General features: G+C 37.7%; 1 protein-coding gene across 7 annotated transcripts in view; it reads right to left on the minus strand.

Annotated features, from left to right (window-relative positions):
• LOC150094718 (myotubularin-related protein 9) overlaps positions 1-13,301 on the minus strand; it is a 282,350-nt gene that overhangs the window by 32,828 nt on the left and 236,221 nt on the right. For all 7 annotated transcript variants that reach the window (XM_090410951.1, XM_090410948.1, XM_090410952.1 and 4 more), the window contains one exon: positions 1,107-1,206. In XM_090410951.1, the coding sequence (XP_090267077.1) occupies positions 1,107-1,206 (100 nt within the window). The remainder of the gene's footprint in view (positions 1-1,106; positions 1,207-13,301) is intronic.

Raw genomic sequence — 13,301 nt, forward strand, 5'->3', positions numbered from 1 at the left:
CGATCTACCAATAATTGTCTGGACACCCCTGTTATTTGAAGTTACGGAACATTTCAGGTTTGTTAATAACATTAAAACCGGTGTACAGATAGTATGAAGCAGTATTTCATGGTAGCAGTTAAATACAGGTGGTATGGCAACACAATGCGAACTTAGTGACTTCAAGAGAGGTGTCATCATGGGTTGTCATATTGGTGGCATGTTCATACTTGTCATTGCCACTCAACTGGAGCATCTAAAATCAACAATTGGCAATGTGATCAACAAATGAAGATGTTCTGGCATCACAACAATGAACAAGGCAGCTCATCTGGCCTGGCACAAAGAGTGTGTGAACTGGACAATTGACCAGTGGAAAACGTACTCTAGAGCAATGAATCAAGGTTCACCTGTTTTCAGTCTGATGGCAGGTGTGGAGGAAGCCTGGTGAATGTGTGTTGCCACATTGTGTTGTACCCACAGTAAAGTTTGGTTGAGGAGTAATGGTATGGGATGAATTCAGCTGGTTTGGAGTGGGACCACTGGTCATTGTCCATGGTTTCACGAAGGCAGGGCAGTACCTTGATATTCTGGATAATCAGGTGCTGTGTACACTGTAGAGGTTCATGGAATGGACCTGTGTTACTATCAAGACAACAATGTCCCATGCCACAAAGCTGCAGCTATTATGATATGGTATGAAGAGATGGGTGTTAAACAACTGCCCTGGCCTGTCCAGAGTCCTGACCTCAACTCCATCAAACACCTGTGGGACGAATTAGAGCAGTGATTGAGGTCCAGAGCAGCACATCCTTGATCTGTCACCGAACTCAGTGCTGCTTTGATGGAGGAATGGAGACAAATTCCACCTGATGTCTGCCACTCATTGGTGGAAAACCTCCCTCAAAGGGCACAGGAGGTGACCAAAGCCAAAGGTGGACCTAACTGATATTAGGGTTTGCTGCTAGCATTAATTGTAAATTGCTAAAGTGTCTGGATAATTATTGTTAGATAGTGTATGTCAAAATACATAATTATGAACAGTGAATAAATGTAATAATCACAATTTATTAATATCAGCAGAATCAGATATAAACAAAATATACAGTATTCTTACACATGCTTACCAAGCTCTGTGGAGCAACAGAAGGCCATATTACTTTGTTATTAGGTTCATACATAGGATTCAAATAAGTACCCAAGACATCTGTTCGGTTGATATGAGACCTATAGAAGCACACAATAACATAGGTTATCCTACACATATACTTTTTATAAGAATTAAGGAAGTCGGTAATCAAATATAGTATGTTACTGACATCTCATTTAATATCAGATCTTTCCAAACTTGGATCTAACATTAAAACTGATCATTCTGATGTTTATCATTTACATTTTATTGATTAAAAACATTAAACCACTGCCCAACATCAGAAAGGTGTAAAAGTTTAACCAGTTATCTAAATACTTAATCCCCCCCCCCCAAAAAAAAAAACAACAACAAGCGGATCATGTCATATAACTCAGTGTGTAACTAAATTTGATTTTTTTAAAAAAATTCTATTCTCATAACTTTATATTAATGAATTGTGTTGCTAACAAGCTTATTATATTCAAGCTGCCTGCAAATTATCATTAAAAAATATATACAGTTTACTAATAATTTTAGATAGATACACTACTATATGCAGATGATTTACAAAGATCGTTAAAATCATTAAATGATATCTCAAAACAATATAATATGACAATATCTAAAGAAAAAACAAAAATAATGGCATTCAAAGGAGAAAACCCAATAAGAAGTAAAATAGTGATAGATAATAAAATACTAGAACAAGTAAACACATTCAGATACTTGGGATGTGATCTATCATACGAAGAAGAAAAAGACATAGACACTAAAATATCAAACTTTGTCAAAGTAAATGGCATAATAAATAATATATTTAAGCCATCCCTAGTACAAAAACACACTAGAATCAGACTATATAATGTCTTGTCAAAACCAACTCTACTATATGGAAGCGAAAAATGGACCATAAAAAGGAAAGATGAAAAACGAATTCAAACAGCAGAAATGAAATTCCTTAGAAAAACAGCTGGATATACCAAGTGGGTCCACAAATCAAATGAAGAAATCTTACAATCCCTGAAAATAAAACCAATGAATTACTACACAAGACTTCATGTTAGAGGTTTAATGGAATATTAACAGTACTGAGAAAGGATTAAAACTAATTTTAATACTTCCAATATTTCATCTCCGTCACAGAGACATCTTCAGGGATTACAAAATCTTTTTGTAATAACACACACACAAATACAACACAAAGTGAAACCAAAGTCCTATCTAGGTGGTGTGCCCTCTATGGGCATTTGCAGGTGGCCATGGATGTAAAGGGGGATCTCTGATAATTAAAGTTTCCAAAATTTTGGGAAATTTAATGCAACCGTATTGTTTAAATTAGGTGATTCCTGAGTGTAGATGCAGATTCAAAGAATAATCTTTCTTTTTTGATTTTATTTAAGTTAAGGGATATTACATCCCATATTGTTTCATAGCCGAATAAGAAACTCAAAGAGTTTCATGCCAAATATAGAAACTATATAAAGTTCGGCGAGTCCAAGCGCAAGCAAATACTGATAGTGCAACACTGAGGCAACTCATAGCAAGAGTGGAGCAAGCTCCGATCACTGTTCTTGGTATTTTCTCATAATGTGAAACCCAGCTCTAGACCTCAATAAAGGCTGAAACCCAGCTCCGGTTTCAACCTTTATTGAGGTCTCATCAGTGAGTAGGTAGACCTAGTTAATACCAAAAAGTAAATAATTTCACGTCGCCGAATTGAAGCCTTTGGCTCTTCATATAATTAGTAATTTCTTTTTTGAATTTACTATGGTGGAGCATGGTAGTTTTTTTCCAGGAGATCCTGTGGGATGTATCCAAAACATCGTCTGCAAGGCCAGACTCACCAGAATCGTGTTTGCAGAAGAACTGTGTTCTTCTAACCGGATGGATGCTGACCTGCCTGTTTGTCCAAAGTAGGCAAGTTTACAGGAACAAGGTACTCTATGTACACCAGGCATTGAAAGAGGAGGGAGCTGGTCTTTAGTGGAGCAGATAAGGGTAGCAGGTTTACAGTGGGGCTTAAAAGATGTATGGAGGTTGTACTTTTTTAATGATCTAGCTATTTTTTCTGAAGTACCACGGATGTAAGGAATGGTGATGGCATTTCTGAAGTCCTTCTGAAGAGATGGTCGGGGAATGGGGAAGGACTTGATTATTTTTTTTAATTCTGTAGTCATTACAGCCATTGGAAAGGAATGTGTTTGAGTTCGGTTGAAAGGACAGTTTTACTGGAACAAAGATTGTGGGCCCTATTGGTCAGAGTTTTAATAATGCCATATTGCTGGGAGTGGTGGTGGTGGTGGGAGAGTTTGTGAATGTATCTGCCTGTATGAGTAGGGTTTCTATATACAGAGAAAGAAAGGTTATCATTAGGAAGGGTAAACTATTGTTATTTCCTTTTCCATCGTAAACTGGATTCTTGGATGTAGACTATTGAGGTGATTGAGGAAGGAATCTAATGTGTCTGGGCCATGAGGCCAAATAGAGAACACATCATCTAAATATCTTAGCCAGATAGAAGGTTTTAGAGGTGAAGAGTCAATGGCTCGTTTTTCAAAATTTTCCATGTAATAATTGGCAAGAGGGGGGGAGGGGGGGAGGAACCCATGGCAGTTCCTTCTATCTGTCTGTAGATTTTGTTCTTCCAAGAGAACCCAGGGTTGATGGCAAAGGAAAAGAGCTCTAAGATATCAGAAGGAAAAACGTTTTTTAAGAGTGTTAAGGTGTCGATTAGGGGAATATTTGTAAACAAAGAGATGATGTCAAAGCTGACCAATATATCTGTATTATTTAAACTAAGATTTTCAATTAAGTTTTTAAAATGGGTGGAGTTTTTTACATAAGATGAGGTAAGATCAGTGAGGGGGGGGGGTCAAAGAGTTAGCTAGCTGCTTTGATAATTTGTAGCAAGGTGCATCGGTGGCATCTACTATAGGTCTTAGGGGAGAATTAGATTTGTGGATTTTGGATAAACCATACATCTGGGGGGGACGAGAACAGAATGGTTTGAGTTTTTTTTGTAATGTCAGGAGGCCAGGAAGAAACATTTTTAAGTGGGTTTTTTAATTTTTTTAACTTGAGTTTTTGTGGGATTGTGTTCCAGTGGTATGTAGGTAGCGTGATCACGGAGAATAATATCCATTTTTCCGATTATATTCTGAGGCGTTGAGAACAACAGTGGCATTACCCTTATCATCTTCGCTAAGTCTTTTAGAAGATAGGTTGACTACTGTATGGAGCAGTTGAACTTCAGGTAGTGGTTTAGATTTGCAAAGGTTATTGAACTTTTTGATGTGCTTATTTTTTATTTTCTGGAATTCTTTTTGAGAGGAAGCTTCTGAGATGCTAAGGAGAATAGACCAAAGTTCAGGATTGAGTATAGCGGAGAGCTCTGTCTGTAATGAAACAATGGCAGCGTTTGCATAGCGAGGCTGGCGCGAGTTTCAGTAATCTGCTCTCGTAATAGTGCCAGACTAGCACGTTTGTATATCCGGAGGGCATTATTAGATTTAAATTTGGTTTTAAGCCTAACACAGTTAGGAATAACTCTTGAGTCCTGACATCTTTTTAAAAAAGCCAGCCGATTTAATAGCCTTGATAAGTGTAGTTTCGACTTACCATATTGTTTTGCTTTGCGTGCTATTTCATCACCATGAATGATCAGAATACGTGTGTTGAGCTTAAGTGCTGTGAAGAATTCATGTTAGAGGTTTAATGGAATATTAACAGCACTGAGAAAGGATTAAAACTAATTTTAATACTTCCAATATTTCGTCTCTGTTAGAGAAATATTGGAAATATTAAAATTAGTTTTAATCCTTTCTCAGTGCTGTTAATATTCCATTAAACCTCTAACATGAATTCTTCACAGCACTTAAGCCTCAACACACACTACACAAGACAGTATAAACAAATATGGTTAGAAAATTTAAATTGAATGGACAACAGCAGACTACCAAAAATATTACACAAATATAAAATAAGTGGAAAAAGAAGAATTGGAAGACCAAGAAAGAGATGACATGAGACTGGAACAGGCCACTTGGTCTAAATTCCATGTCAGGAAGAAGAAGACTAATCATTTTAAAATATTTATATAGACAAAAACAGATATAGAAATTTAGGACAAACTACCTGAAGTTAAAACATAACAGAACTTTCTACAATGACAAGTAATTGTTATTATTGTTTTTTTTTTTAAAAAAAGAACAATAATAAAATTCCTGATATGAAAGTAAAAACAATAAGAAATGTAAATCTGAGCATCATGAAACATTGTCATAAGACATACTCCAAAATGTAATCAGATAAGATAAAGTAATTTCTTCATACACACGTCTTCTTCCCCACAGCACGCTCCTCTTCTTTATATAGTTCTTATTCCCTCACCAATGATGAAAAACAACATCATTCTGCATATCAGAAAAAACTTTCCACAAAACAACTAAATAAAAGGACAATAATACATGCAAAAAAATTTCTGCATCATTAACATGAACTGTGTACACCACCACTTACAGACAAATAAATGTGATGTGATATTTTAACAGAATCTACAAATGCCAGTTCAGATATCTGAACTATATATTTACATGACTTTTCATTACAAAGGAAGTATATACTTATAGATCAGTCAAGATCTCACTTCTCATGTCAGAGAATGCTAAACCTGGAATTCTTTTTTTTTTTGATCTGCTGTGGACTAGTTTTCTTTAGCATTTTATATTATTCATTAGCTGTTGTTATCCCTCTCCAAATTGTGATAACCATTCCAACCCTTTTCCTTATTTATAACTGAAACTTGATTTCTTGCAGCACAAATATCCAAATACAGGGTGATCAAAATTAAAGTATCTCTGTTTAAGGCTTGTGGAGTGCCACCCAGTGATCCAAATACTGCAAAACTTTGCAGGAATACATTGTGTTTCATGCAGAAGCAATATCTGAGAAAAAAAAAAGTAGTTCCAAAAGTCACCACCACACCAGGGATGCTGTATGATGTAATGAATGTAGATGTAGTAATTTTTGTGTGTGTGTAAGAAGGAGAAACATGGCACAAGCATAAATAACACATTTTTATTCACTTCCATTATGCATTCACAGGCTGTACTATTCAATGTGTTGCCCTTCCTGTCACAAACTGCATCTTTTGCACAATGTGTTCAATGGCAGAATGCAGCTGGTCAGGACTGATGTTGCATTTATGCTGTCTTTCAATGCTGGCAAGTTATCAGGATTATCCCAATAAACTCTGTCTTTGAGAAATCCCCAGAGGGGGGGATCGTAGGGGGATCAGACCAGGTGAACAAGGCAGCCATGCAGTGGGAAACATATGGCTGATCACTCTGGCTTCCATGAAATATTCTTGAAGAACCTCCTGTACAGATTGACTGATGTGTGGAAGGGTCCCATCCTGCATGAAAATAACTGAATCCATGGACAAGCACTGCTGTAGCTGTGGCACAACAAAATTGTTTATCTTATTGTGATATCTGTTGACAAAAACTGAGCAGGTCACAGGACCTGACTGGAGAATGTCCTCAAAGAAGAATGGTCCAATGGTAAACAAAGCTGTAAACCCATACCAGACAGTAACTTTGGGTGAATAAAAAGCTATTTGTTGGATTGCATGCAGATTTTGCATAGCCTATACCCACAATTGTAGGTATTCACAACTCCATTCATGTTAAAAACCTGAACCCCACATCTATGGCCATGCATTGTCCAGCTCCACTCGAGCAAAGAATGTTAAAGCAAATGTCAGTCAACTTTCAAAGCCCTGCAGGCACAACTCCTCTATCATGGTTATCTTCAATGAGTAGAAATGAGAAATCATCAATAGAATTTTCCAGACAGTTGTGTGGGGCATATGCATGTGTCTTGATACAGCACATGCACTGCAGGAACCAATGCTACTATTCATGGTTTCACAATGGTAGTAATAGTAATTTCATTCACTTATTGTGAACTGACTGGATAGTGATATTTGCCAGGTCTACCTTCCAATGATCTAATTTTTGCAAAAAAACTAATCGTTCTTCGCAGAGCTTATGGAGATAGTGGACCTCATCAACATTTAATAACTAAGATGAAAAGCCAAAGGGCTATTTTTTTCTGGCGAGGTTGATATAAGTTAAGGGGATAAAAATCCCTTATTGTTTTTCAGCCAGTAAGCGAAACTAAGATCGAAAACTACGATCTGTAACATTTAAAAATCCCTTATTGTTTTTCAGCCAGTAAGCTGAAACTAAGATCGAAAACTACAGATCGTAGTTTTCGATCTTAGTTTCGCTTACTGGCTGAAAAACAATAAAGGATTTTTATCCCCTTAACTTATACTCATCAACATTTGTTCAGGTGATAAAATTTGCAGAGTGCAGCAACAGCATTGCTATGGTTTAGGTAGTATAGCTTAAAAGTAAAGCATGTTAAGGCAAGATTAATGCAATCACTGTGGACAGTGCTAACAACTAGAATGACGGGAAAATTCCTGTGTCCATTGTTTTCACATGCTCAAGTAATTATTCTCAGTAGGTGTATCAATTCCATTTCCTTCATGCCATGTGATCTTTCTTCTTCCAGTCTATATCTCCATAGTTGAAGTCCCCCATAATAATCACTCAACCAGTACTCATACTAATTTGGTGATGCATGTATTCCAAATAATCTGTAGAACTCCCTGGCCTATAGCAACAACCAACCATATATTTTTTCTTACTGGCCTTGATCTCACAGCAGAGTGCTTCAAATGAACAGCAGCCACCCTTCCACCTATCTCCTATTCATTTTGGCTGCAATTCATCTGCTATCATCAGCAATACTCACCCCCCCCCCCTCAATCCTATTTTTCTCTATCTTCCCTGAAAATACTAAATCCTTCAGACTCAATCCCTGTAACTACATCATCTGCTGTTAGCCAAGTCTCACCAATGCCTATAACTTTATACCCTCCTGTCACTTGCTGAGTTGCATGATATGCAAATTCCTTGCATCTGGTGTTTACATTGTCTCATGGTGAGGAATTTTGGCACTACTTTGTTTTTTCTCAGATATTGCTTCTGAATGATGCGCAATGTATTTCTGCAAAGTTTCACAGGATTTGAATCACTGGATGACACTCTTCACAAGGCCTTAAAAACAGGGATACGTGTATGTTTTCATCTACATTAAACATTAACTTACTCTACCTAATTTCGCATCATCAGCAAATAACTGAACATTTCCTTTCAGGTTATTTCCTATATCATTTATGTACAAATTAAACAGCAATAATGAGTTGAGTCCCAGCACTGAACTCAACCTTGCGGCACACCACTAGTCACCAGTTTTTGCCTTGATTCTGCCCCTCCATATACCACTTGTTGATATCTGTCCAGTAGCTACCCTCTTATCCACTTAACCGGTGTCATATCTATCCCCATGTGTTCTAATTTGTGTAACAGAGTTCCACGTGGTTTTCTTGTCAAATGCCTTTGCAAAATCCAGCAGAATCATCATGTAGAAATTTTCTCGACCCAACTCTGTTGTCATTTTATTATAAAAAATTAGTAAATTACTAAGGCATGACCTACCCTTCACAAAGTCATGTTGCCCGTCACACAGTATCATATTTTTATCCACCTATTCTTGAATTCTCTTTTTGGACAATTTTTCCGGTACTTTTACCACCGTGCCTGGGATACTGATAGGTCTATAATTTGTAATTTGTAATCTATAATTTGCTTCTACAGTCTAGAACCTCCGTTATGCAAAGGAATTATTTTGCCCTCTTTCTATTCCCTTGGAACTCTACCAGAGCTGAAACTTAAATTAAAGAGCCTAGTCAGAGGTATTGTCAGTTCCCTTGCACATTCTCACCAAACCTGAGCTGATATTCCATCTAATTCCATAGCTGTATTTACATTGAGATTCTGCAATATCCTAAGAACCTCCAATCACATTAGTGTCTGCCACATATGTTAAAGCAGTAACTTCACCTGGATGATATACAACTGCAAAGTGGTCACTCAGTAACTCAATTATTTATCTGCTTCTGTCTCCTTGTGACCATCATCACTCATTAAGGTTAACCTTCCATAGACATTCCTCCTCTTACTTGCTGTAATGAAACGAAACTCCTGGGGATTTTCTTTGGCCTGCTCAGCTAGGTCCTTCTCGTAATGTGGTTTTGCCATGCTGGTCGCCTTTCTTGTCTAAGCCTCGTGCTGTGCTGTTCATGACTTGGCTGGTCACCTATCTCATTATATACCTTCCACAGCATTTTCTTCTTCTGCAGCTCATGCTTAATGATATTACTCATCCATCTAACTCCTACTGATTAACCCTCCTTACCTTAGGCATACAATTTAATATTGCTTCCTCTATGATCCTTAACTATTTCCCATGTACTACTAATATCCTTACCCTGCAGTGTTTTATGCCATTGTAGATATAAGCTTCTTACTAAGATTTTCATAATCACCTGCCTTGTAGATCCATATATCCCTTCTTGACAGAATATTCCTCATGTTTTACAATCTCCCAAGTCAAGACTGCATGGTCACTTTCACCAGTCTGGGGCAATGTAGTTACCTTGGTTATGGATAGCAACTCTGAATTCCTATGACCAGGTCCAATACTCTCCCACTCCTGGTCCCCTCCATCACATGCTCAAGTAATTATCTCTCAGTAGGTGTATAAATTCAATTTCCTTCATGCCATGTGATCTTTCTTCTTCTTCCAGTCTATATCTCCATAATTGAAGTCCCCCATAATAATAATCACTTCACCTGCACTCATTGTACTAATTTGGTGACGCATGTTCCAGATCATCTGTGGAACTCCCTGGCCTATAGCAGCAACCAACTGTATATTTTTTCTTACTGGTATTGATCTTACAGCAGACTGTTTCAAATGAATAGCAGCCACCCTTCCATCTATCTCCTATTCATTTCTGCTGCAATTCATCTGCCATCATCAGCAGTACTCACCCCTCCCATCCTATTTTCTCTATCTTCCCTGAAAATACTAAACCCTTCACATTCAATCCCTATAACTACATCTGTATTTGCTTCTCAGCCCACCACCCACACGGTACTAATGTACTATAGGTTGATTAACCAACCTCTTGTGTATGGGCACAACATAAAAGAAAAAAAAATCTGCTGTTAGCCAAGTCTCTCTAATGCCTATAACTTTTGGCAAGGTTACACTAACCAATGCCAAAAAACTCCTCCCTCTTGTTTCCTGATACTTCTGGCATCAGTATTTAGAAACTGCAGCATCCTTTTAAGTTCCCATCCACCTTTACTTCCTGAATTGACTACCCTATTAAATTTTGCTTCAGAGATTAGATTCTGCACTTGGTCATTCTCACATTCAATCACCTAATGGGTGCCTTTACACAAACTCACCTGCTTTCACCTAATTGCTTATGTTTTCCTGAATTTGTGCTTCAGCATGCTTGGTGAACAAGGCTCTCTCTAGACACCTAACACCAAAACCATTTAAAAGCAGTCCATCAGCATTATACAAATCCTTCTTTCCATCAAACCCAGACCACAGATCCACAAATCCTACATCACTCCTTCTGCATAACCTACATATTGATTCAATAACTACCAACAAGCTCCTCCTGAGTTCACTTTTATCATAGTGTGGAAGTAGAATTGCAATCTTCACCTTCTTGCTCTTCAGTTTTGTCTCTTCTAACAACACTTTACATTCTCCCTAGAATAAATACTTCTCACCTCTCAAATCATTTGTGCCAACCAAGACAATCAGTTCCTTCACCTTACCTTTTTGCATCCAGATGGCATTGACTAATATCATGAATTTTTGCACCAGGGAAACACAATTTTGTCACACTTTCATTAAGTATTCCCCTGATCATCTAGTCTTCAACCTTTAGTACACTCATAATACTACGTGCATGATATGTTTACAACCTTTCACATATTTCAAAGTGATTTTATGAATACAAGATTATCAAGAACAAAACTAGTTTTAATAGTAAAGAACATGCATTATTGAATATGGCTTACAAATTAAAGCATAACACAGATTAGACGAGCATTTTACACAGCACGACCACCTCATTCACCTGATCTGATTCCCTGTGACTTCTGGCTCTGAGGATTTCTCAAAGAGAGGGTTTATTGGGATCATCCTGATAACTTGCCATGACTGAAAGACAGCATACCACAGCATTTGTGCAACAACAGCTCGGACTAGCTGCATTCTGCCATTGAACACATTGTGCAAGGATGCAGTTTATGGCATACCAGGAAGGGCAGCACATTGAACAGTACAGCATATGAATGCATAATGGAAATGAATAAAAATGCTATTTATGCTTGTTTCACCTTTCTCCTTCTTACACACACACACACACACACACACACACACACACACAGAAAAATTACATCTATATTCAGTACATCATACAGAACAGCTAGGGACAAACTACATTTTTACCCATATATGAAAAAACTTTCATGACTTGGCAAGGTTACACTAACCAATGCCAAAAAACTCCTCCCTCTTGTTTCCTGATACTTCTGGCATCAGTATTTAGAAACTGCAGCATCCTTTTTAAGTTCCCATCCACCTTTACTTCCTGAATTGACTACCCTATTAAATTTTGCTTCAGAGACTAGATTCTGCACTTGGTCATTCTCTACAGCCAAATGTGGATATAAATTTATTACCAGCATACTAATAAATTATATTACACAAAAAATGTGTTATAAATTTCTTACAAATTAAATTGCAATAGGGTTTTGGCAAAAGTATAAAATTTCCTAAGGACATAGTTAAGGAATTAATGTACAGTGCTTACAGAATACTATCGTGAGAGACATTTCAGTATGGAATATGTCCACCCTGAACTGCGATGCAGTTTTCAGGAGAATTGGACCAGTTTGCCTCAAGCAATTCAGGAGTTCTTGAAAGAGCAAGGATAAGGGCTTGTTTGTTTTCTGAAAGGAAATTTCATGTACCAATGCTTCTCCTGATTGCATCTTAAATGTGTTCTATATGGTTACAAACTGGAGAGCATGCTGGCCACTTGATTCGATAAATATCCTTGGTCTCCAGAAGTATCTCCACTGCTTGTGTCCAATGTGGTGTGGCATTGTCATCCATAAAAATAAATTCTTTGACTCTAGCATCACAGAACAATCAAACATGATGTTGAAGAACTGATTATAATATTGTTCACCAGTCATAGTCCCTTTTTCCATCACTTGTAGCTCGGTGCATTCATTAAGCATAATGCCTCTCCACACCACGACCCTAGCACCACTGCATCTATCCCTTTCAAGAATATTCTTGTGATAGTAAGTAGTATAACTTTCACGCCAGATCAAGTATCTAGAATTGGAGGAAAGACTAAAATGACTCTCATTTGTAAAGGGTACATCAGCCCATTAGGGTCTTGTCCAATTTTTATGGATACAACACCACTGAAGGCATGCTCTATGATGAGCTGTGGATAAAGGGACGCAGACTACAGGCATATAGGCCTATCTGTTGCAGATGTCTTGCCATGGTTTACAGAGATATCCATGTACCTGTGTTTGAATGAATCTAACTCTTAGCACAGTCTTTTACTTTTTATCCTGTTGAGTACTACCACTTGACCCCCCCCCATGTGCATGATTCAAAAATTTGAATGCGTACCCATTTTCTACTCAAAATCATCAGTTATGCAAATTGCCACAAGCTGATCCATCTAAATTTGTGGTTGGTTGTCATCTTCAGATATACAGTTTGTCCTTAGGTTTTGGACACCAGTGTGTGTGTGTGTGTGTCTAAGCATAAGCACAAAGTATCTCACTAATCGCATAAATCTATGTGTGTGTGTATCTGTGTGTGTGTGAGGGGCTGCTTGAGGGTCAAAGCCAAATAACTGGAAGGAGACCTCCACATTGCCTTTCAGGAATGTGGAGAACCGATTGGGCTTCTGACCTAATGTCCAATCCTCACCTTCACATGCCATGTTAGTAGGTATCTACTGAGTACTGAACAAACGAGGATGAACTAGAAATTTGTGATAAAATTATACTCTCTGTTGGCTTAAACCACAAATGCATATGATGGTACAACATGATGAGATTTCATGCCAGCTGGGGCATCTCCCAGTTAAACAAGACCATTCTGTTTTTGTCAAGGAACCAGGGCGAACAATGAAAAGTCAGCTACTGGAACA

The sequence above is a fragment of the Typopeltis vanoorti genome, chromosome 21 (assembly GCF_054136105.1).
Source record: "Typopeltis vanoorti isolate ZY-2024b chromosome 21, IOZ_Tvanoo_1.0, whole genome shotgun sequence".
NCBI classification, from domain to species: Eukaryota; Metazoa; Arthropoda; class Arachnida; order Uropygi; family Thelyphonidae; genus Typopeltis; species Typopeltis vanoorti.